The following is an 8,451-nucleotide window of genomic DNA, read 5'->3' as shown; positions in this document are numbered from 1 at the left end:
AGTCGTTGAGGGTTTCTTTACGGCCGACCCTGCCGTGAACCCGGACAGCAATCGTGTACTTACCCTCCAGACCAGCTGCCCCAAAAACCCCCGCAGCGTCACTCACACACAGGCTGTAAAACTGGGTCAACTCTGGTTTACCAAAACAGTTCCTAAAGCAAATGCGCTCTCAGCAGGCCTCTCAGCCGGCCCCCAGACAGAGCACACAGCAGCGCTCCCGAATCACAGATAACAAGCGCGTGTCGTCGTTTATTCTAGCCGTTTCTCACTCGCAGCCCTGAAACAAGCCAAGAACTTCTGTGAGAAGTGCAGATTCTGAACTTACAAATACTCAGTGTGGACTGAAAGTAAAAGACGAGATGTTTTACCATGACATGAAGTTTATATTAGTTATTAATGAAAAATGCATGGTGACATCAGAGCGCATGACACTTCAAGATCTATCACTTTAAAGCTGACGTGCAGTAAAAGCTCCAGACTTCTAAGGGTTAAGCACCTGGAGACACACCCCGGCTCAACCAGACAGACAAGCGAAAAAAAGGAAACGCTCACCTTGTCCAGCGTCCTCTTCAGCACCTGCGAGTGGAACTTGTTCTTCATCTCATCGAGCAGCTGTCTGAGTTTGGGCTCCTCGGCCGCTCCCTGGTACCTGCGGCTGAGCTGAAGGTAGCAGGGCCACTTGGCCGAGTCGAAGCCCCAGTGGCAGGTCCTTTTGTCAGGCGAGCGGTGGGAGTGCATGACGAAGTTCTGCGGTGAGAAGAGCAGCTGGCACTCCAGGCAGCGCACGCAGGGGGCGTCCGGCTGCAGGTAAAACTGCGGCACGAACAGGCCCTGGCACTTGCCCAGGCACTGGTGCTCCACCTGGAAGCCGGACTCGGCGTCCTTCGCTTTCAGCAGAGCCGGCTCAGCCTGCACGGCAGCCCCCGGGCGCAGCAGGGCGTTGCACAGCCGCTGGGCGTCCGTCAGCGTGATGAGGCCGCAGGACGGCGCGTTGAAAGGCAGGATGCCCAAAACTTTGAGGATGTGCAGCTGGTCTGCGTCGCAGCGGGAGCAGTAGACGTAAAGCTCGTCGCAAACCGCGTTGATCTGCTGCAGGGAGAAATCTCGCAAAACTGAGTTGAGCACCTGCGGCAGGCAAAGCCGCTTCTCTCCGCCCACCACGAAGCAGGAAATGGACTCTCCTTCCAGGATGGAGTGCGTGAGCTCGGTGGAGCTGTCGCAGGGAACCAGCAAAGGCCCCACACCCAGGAAAGATGGCGAAGGAAGCGGCGCCATCCCACCCGGAAGGCTCGCCTCCTGGGCCGTTTTGGCCGAAAAAGCAGCCGGGCCACCAAGAGAGCTCTGGCTGCTGAGGGTGAACTGGGCCAATGTGTGTTTGAGCCCTGGACTTAGATCCAGAGCCTTCCCAGCATGCATCTCCTGCTCCTCGGCATCCCCGTCGCAGCGCGACTCGTCCTCCAGCTGCTCCCGCTTCACTTTGGCGCTCCGGGCCAGCAGGTCCAGGCCGCCGCGCCGCTTCAGCTTCATCTCCGCCATCACTCGCTTCTTAATGGGCGCGTCCTCCAGCTTCTCTCGGTACAGCCTCTTCATGCTGTTCTTGAACGAAATCGGGTCTTTAAACGGAGTTTTCACGCTCGTCTGAGTGCTAGCCATTTTCGCCTTAAAGAATATCGATGGGTTTTGGTTGTCGTTAATAATCTGCAGCTCGTTTCGTCCTCGTTTTTGGTAATTCGTCCTACGAAAAATGATCAAATCTCATTCGTCCAACTGCGTGCATGATGGTGATGGAAAACTCTGGGGTTTGGTCAGCTTTCTGTAGAGGAAAGGAAAGAAATGCTGAAATCACTCATGACCAGCAAAGACAGTGGTGCACCGATCCGATATTCTGGATCGGCACCGACATTAACGGTGCCCTGAAACGTTCACGCTGTAATTATAATTACTGTTAATTTTGCTGTTGCATTATTCAGGCGCATATTAATAGCAGTTGCTTTTCAGTCTGTTTCTCGATGCCAATGATCTCCATAATTATTATTTTTTACTCTTTTGTTTTAGTCACTGATGCTGACACTCACTATTGGCCGATACACTAAGGCAATCAATCTTCATTTAAACTAAGTATGCAAAAATATGCATAAAATAACAAAATAGTTAATAAAATAAAATAAAGAACAGAAATACGATAACCAAATAAAAAATAACAGTAAACGTAAAATAATAACTAAAACTTGTGAAACGCACCAAATTAGAAGTGAACTAAAATCAGATAAAACAGCCGAGCTTGTCAAGACTGCTTCAACAGAAGAACGCTTTCCGGTGCTAGACGGAGCCTGCAGCACATATCTGAAGAACCCGTTCATGATGCGAAGAACCCTTCAACCATGCAAAGTCCTCTGAGTGTTTTACGGTTTTATACAGAACCATTTTCTTCACTAAAACCTCTGAAGAACCGTCTTTTTTCAGTGTGTAACTGAAGCTTAGATGAGCATTAATGCAGGAAGCAAGCGGGAATTTCTCCAGCCAGATGTGACGAACCTTAAAGAGCAAATGGTGAAATTAACATATTTCACAGGAATAAGTCGTCAGTCGTCGAGGCCGGTGACGAGTTATTCATCTCCACCCTTGATGTTTATGAGGTGAAAACGCAGCGGCACCTAATAAAGACAGTTCAATTATCAGGTAACTGAGCTGAGCTCGACACTGTGGTGGTCCATGACATCACGCTGACCCCTCCAGCAGACTGAAAACACCCACTCAGCCTCAACACCGTCATCGAGCAGAGGGACGACTGCTCAGCGTCACCAAACCACGAAGCGACCCGAGCACTCGCCACAACACACTCGGCTACGATAAAGCTGACCGCACCACCGCCGAAACCAGACGTCACTCCTAAAGGTCACGGCAGAGCCGATACAGATCAATAAGGTGCTAATACCGACAGATCGATGAGGAAACGTCTTGCTTCTGTTTGGCCTGAGAGTCAAAGACGAACAGACGGCTCCTAAAATCAGAGACACGTGACTGTAAAACGCGAGGGGCGCTTACGAAGCTCAACAATGTGAGGGGTGACGCTGCCTGCAGGGGGCGCTGTGAGCTCAGACCGTGTTTACTGGTCGTATTTATCGCATTATTCACTTATTTATCGCACTGCGCAGGAGTGGGAGCACTGATCCCTCACTGGAGCGAACGAGGCCACTGCATCACCCCCCCCCTCTTCGTCCTCCTCTCTCTCTCTTCCCTTCGCCCCCCCCCCTCTCTCTTCCCTTCGCCCCCCCCCCCCCCCCCCCCCCCCCCCCCCCCCCTCTCTCCATTTCATCTTCCCCTCTCTCTCTCTCTCTCTCCCCTGTCTCTCTCTTCGTCCTCCCCTCTCTCTCTCTATTCCCTTCATCCTCCTCTCTCTCTCTCTCTCCGTCCTCCCCTCTCTCTTCGTCCTCCTCTCTCTCTCTCTCTCTCTCTCTCTCTCTCTCTCTCTGTCCTCCTCTCTCTCTCTGTCCTCCTCTCTCTCTCTCTCTCTCCGTCCTCCTCTCTCTCTCTCCCCGTCCTCCTCTCTCTCTATTCCCTTCGTCCTCCCCTCTTTCTCTCTTCGTCCTCCTCTCTCTGTCCTCCTCTCTCTCTCTCTCTCTCTCTCTCTCTCTTCGTCCTCCCCTCTCTCTTTATTCCCTTCGGCCTCCCCTCTCTCTTTATTCCCTTCGGCCTCCCCTCTCTCTCTATTCCCTTCGTCCTCCCCTCTCTCTCTATTCCCTTCGTCCTCCCCTTTCTCTCTTCGTCCTCCTCTCTCTCTCTCTCTCTCTCTGTCCTCCTCCCTCTCTCTCTGTCGTTCTCCTCTCTCTCTCTCTCTCTCCGTCCTCCTCTCTCTCTCTCTCCGTCCTCCTCTCTCTCTCTCTCCGTCCTCCTCTCTCTCTATTCCCTTCGTCCTCCCCTCTTTCTCTCTTCGTCCTCCTCTCTCTGTCCTCCTCTCTCTCTCTCTCCGTCCTCCTCTCTCTCTATTCCCTTCGTCCTCCCCTCTTTCTCTCTTCGTCCTCCTCTCTCTCTCTCTTCGTCCTCCCCTCTCTCTCTATTCCCTTCGTCCTCCCCTCTCTCTCTATTCCCTTCGTCCTCCCCTCTCTCTCTATTCCCTTCGTCCTCCCCTCTCTCTCTATTCCCTTCGTCCTCCCCTTTCTCTCTTCGTCCTCCTCTCTCTCTCTCTCTCTGTCCTCCTCTCTCTCTCTCTGTCGTCCTCCTCTCTCTCTCTCTCTCTCCGTCCTCCTCTCTCTCTCTCCGTCCTCCTCTCTCTCTATTCCCTTCGTCCTCCCCTCTTTCTCTCTTCGTCCTCCTCTCTCTGTCCTCCTCTCTCTCTCTCTTCGTCCTCCCCTCTCTCTCTATTCCCTTCGTCCTCCCCTCTCTCTCTATTCCCTTCGTCCTCCCCTCTCTCTCTATTCCCTTCGTCCTCCCCTCTCTCTCTATTCCCTTCGTCCTCCCCTCTTTCTCTCTTCGTCCTCCTCTCTCTGTCCTCCTCTCTCTCTCTCTTCGTCCTCCCCTCTCTCTCTATTCCCTTCGTCCTCCCCTCTCTCTCTATTCCCTTCGTCCTCCCCTCTCTCTCTATTCCCTTCGTCCTCCCCTCTCTCTCTATTCCCTTCGTCCTCCCCTCTCTCTCTATTCCCTTCGTCCTCCCCTCTTTCTCTCTTCGTCCTCCTCTCTCTGTCCTCCTCTCTCTCTCTCTTCGTCCTCCCCTCTCTCTCTATTCCCTTCGTCCTCCCCTCTCTCTCTATTCCCTTCGTCCTCCCCTCTCTCTCTATTCCCTTCGTCCTCCCCTCTCTCTCTCTCTATTCCCTTCGTCCTCCCCTCTCTCTCTCTCTATTCCCTTCGTCCTCCCCTCTCTCTCTCTCTATTCCCTTCGTCCTCCCCTCTCTCTCTCTCTCTCTATTCCCTTCGTCCTCCCCTCTCTCTCTCTCTATTCCCTTCGTCCTCCCCCTCTCTCTCTATTCCCTTCGTCCTCCCGTCCTCTCTCACTCCGTCCTCCTCTCTCCCCATTTCATCCTCTCCTCTCTCTTCCAGTCTCTTTCCCCTCTCTCCCCTTCTTTCTCCTCTCTCTCTCTCCTAGTCATTCATCATGCTCCCCTCCTCCTTCGATTTTCCCCCCATCCTGAGTCCCTCTCTCCCATCTCTCTCCTTCTCCTTTCCTCTCTCCGTCCTCTCTTCCGCTCCTTCATCCTGCCCTCTCCCTCTGTCCTTCCCCATCTCTCTCCTGCATCATGCGTCCCTCTCCATCTCCCTCTTTCCTCAGTCCCTCCACTACACTCTCTCTCTCTCTCTCAGTACTGGTTATATCTACAGTAATATATTCCAGCGTTTTTTACATCGCAGATTACGCATGATTTCTTAAAAGCACAAGAGCTGCAGTTTTTAATTACACCCCTCACTTAATTACACGTCACCGCGCCGTCGTAAGGGGACTGAAGCGGGTAAGTGTGGCCTAATAACACGGGGCTCGGTCTCCCGGCCTGCAGAGCCTATTTTACACTCTACACTTCAGAGAACCGCAATCAGACCATCACCCCTTTAAAAGGCGGTTCTTTATGAGTTCTTTGGTTAAACGAATGATCTGTGAGTTTCCAGTGTACAGCACCATTAAATGGTTCTTCTCAGCATGGTGAAATGGCTCGATGGAGAACGAGTTGCAAACAGCACCAAAAAGGGTTCTGCCTCTGTTACTCTTAAGAAGAAGGTTCTTCAGTAAAAGAAATGGTTCTGTCAAGAACCACAAGCTCTATATAGAACCATATCGTGCTTAAATGGTTCCTCAGATTGATGGAGAATGTGTTGTTTCCATAATGGTTCCATGTAGCACCAAAATGGGTTCTGCTATTGTTACGATGTGAAGCCCGTAACCCTTTTGCTGCTGCATAGAACCATATACATTATTCCACACACACACCGCACCTCACCATGCACAGAGCCATCCGAGCATGTGGATGGTTCTGTATGGAACTCCTGGTTCTACACAGAACCGCTGCCTTTGCTAAAGAACCCCTTCTTTAAAGAGCGTGTGCTCCAATTCATCACAGCCCCCAAAACAAAGAAATAATCGCGTGTCGAAGGCGAGCCGTCAGATATCGCGACATATCGTGATATCGCATTTCTGCGAAAAGGCTGGAGTCAGCGTCTTATTCGAATTTTCCCGTTCCACCTTAAACGGTGCAGCACTTCTATGCAACCATTGCACCGTTTAAGGTGGAAGGGGAAAATACGAAAAGAATAGAACGGCGACCTCAGTCGCGTGATTTTTGCCATATGTAGCGTTATAACCGCTATTACTGATGGCGTTTAATGCTGAACTAAGGATCGATGAGGTTTATCGACACCGCTAATCGCGTTTTTCTCCAACCTCCCCCGGTTGGGTTCCCTTTACCCCGAGAGCAGAGTCCCAGCGCTGCCTGCTCTGCCCCCTCACAGCCCCGCTACAAGACCCGCGCCCTCACCGCTCAGCTCCTCGCACCAATATTTCAGTCAGAAACGTCAAAAAATCCGGATTTAATCCGTCATTTAACGCCTTAAATCCGAATCTCCGCGTCCGTGTGAGCGCGTTCGCGGGTTAGCTCCTCAGCTAACGACAGCGGCCGTTCTGACCGGGTAGCGAAGCGCCTCGGGGAGAGAAAACGCAGTGCCGAGCACGCAGGACGGGATATTCGACAGAAACGGCCGCAAGCCCCACGCCTTCTGTCGCCAGATGTACTCACCGGTTCTGTTCCTCCGTGTCCTCGCGTTTTCTCCCCCGCGTTGAGCTCCGTGTGTGTTTAACCGCCCGGACTGCGTTCTCTCTCTGCGGGCACTCAGCGACTGTCTCTCCGCCACAGCAGCGCGATCTCTCCGCTCTGCTCGGCTCTGAGCCGCCCTGACGTCACAGCGCAGCGGAGGACCGGAGGAGGGGGGCGGGGAGACGTCACTGCGCATGAGGGGCGTGGCCTATTCTAAACCAACCAAAATAAAAATACAAGCAAAAGCGTCCCGATAATAATAATAATAATAATAATAATACAATTATAACAATAATACAAAAGTCCTATCATAAACAAATGCAAACAAACAAATAAGTAAATAAAAATAAAATGCAGGAAAAATACAAACGTCCTATTACATACAACATAAATGCTAAAATATACAAAGGTATTACTATGTACAAATAAGAATATATAAATATTATATAAAAATATTATTTAAAAAACAAACTAATATTTTGCCTTATATATATATATATATATATATATATATATATATATATATATATATATATATATATATATATATATATTTGTCCTATTTTAGATATAATAAAATAAATAAACAATAAAATATTCATAGTTTAGTGCAGTAATATGGTAAGAATATATCCCAGAAAAATACTGGCGTCTGATATCATAAACAACCCAAAAAGATAGTAAATATGAAAAATGTAGGACTGAATCTTAGCTATGTTGTAGCGTGTCTAATATGAAGCTGCTAAAGATAAAAACAAAGCCTACCAGCTCTCCTCTCAGACATCAAACATTAACAAAACGGAACAAAGTCTTAATAAAGCAAGTCCGAAGTCTGCGAGCGCGGGGGAGTGCTGCAGTAAAGCGTGCAGACGCTGTGGTCACTACTGTCTGCGGGTGTTTATTTATGTGTAGTAGGCCGAGTTAAATGTACTTCGGCCTCGTCTGTGGCGCAGGAAGGAAGTGAATACGTGTGACCCGTGCTGTTTTGACTGGTGTGTGTTCTGCTTGAGCACTGGCCTTCTAACGCTGACAGGAAGCACAGCTGCACTCTGCTGGAGGCACGAAGACTGCTGGTTGATCCAGCACCAGTGTGGACCACTTAATAAATTAATGCTTTCATTGAAGCTGGGACACCTCCTGCCCTGCACAGATGGTCATTTGTGGTGTGTTTTCGCCTCGGTTGCACATGCTGGACCACGGCTTTTGTATTTTGGCAATAACATGCAGAGACAGATCACCAAACAACTTGAGAAACAAGGCCAGAGAGCTTCAAGGACATTGGCAGTGTCGTCCTTAGTAGCAGTGTGTGAAATATCCCCTGGTATTCGGGGGTCCCGTGTTGCCTGGCTGCTAACTCTCTCACCATAGCGGCATAGTATAGCATAGTTTTTCAGAGGACTCCGGGCAGAGTTGCGGTTTCTAAGCTATGAAGGACCAACTGGGTGAGCCAGTCTGCTACAGCGCCCCCCTGAGGCAGAGCAGCGCTGCGGCTCTAGTTAGTTAAGACCACCAGAGACAGAAGCTGATTGAGGGCAAAACAATTCTGCATTTGAGCATCTAACGGAGAGCATAACGTCATAAGTTTATTTTCCCCACAGAGGGTCTGAAGAGGTTAATTAGGGGGTCCCGGACCCCCCCAAGGATGTCCTGTATTTCATAACTTGCTCACTAACATATGAAAAGAGAAACACTGGGGCCTGTAAGACACATTTAGACC

The 8,451-nt window shown here is 50.3% G+C and overlaps 1 protein-coding gene across 2 annotated transcripts in view; it reads right to left on the bottom strand.

The window, feature by feature from the left end:
• skila (SKI-like proto-oncogene a) overlaps positions 1-7,630 on the bottom strand; it is a 40,700-nt gene extending 33,070 nt beyond the window's left edge. For both annotated transcript variants that reach the window (XM_017725483.2, XM_017725484.2), the window contains exons 1-3: positions 7,500-7,630; positions 6,717-6,947; positions 553-1,813 (exon numbers count right to left, since the gene is read on the bottom strand). In XM_017725483.2, coding sequence (XP_017580972.1) covers positions 553-1,653 — 1,101 coding nt within the window. In that variant the 5' untranslated portion in view covers positions 1,654-1,813; positions 6,717-6,947; positions 7,500-7,630. The remainder of the gene's footprint in view (positions 1-552; positions 1,814-6,716; positions 6,948-7,499) is intronic.
• Positions 7,631-8,451: the final 821 nt, after the last annotated feature.

Source organism: Pygocentrus nattereri, chromosome 2, assembly GCF_015220715.1.
Source record: "Pygocentrus nattereri isolate fPygNat1 chromosome 2, fPygNat1.pri, whole genome shotgun sequence".
Classification (NCBI taxonomy): domain Eukaryota; kingdom Metazoa; phylum Chordata; class Actinopteri; order Characiformes; family Serrasalmidae; genus Pygocentrus; species Pygocentrus nattereri.
This window is presented reverse-complemented; position numbering and strand designations above follow the sequence as displayed.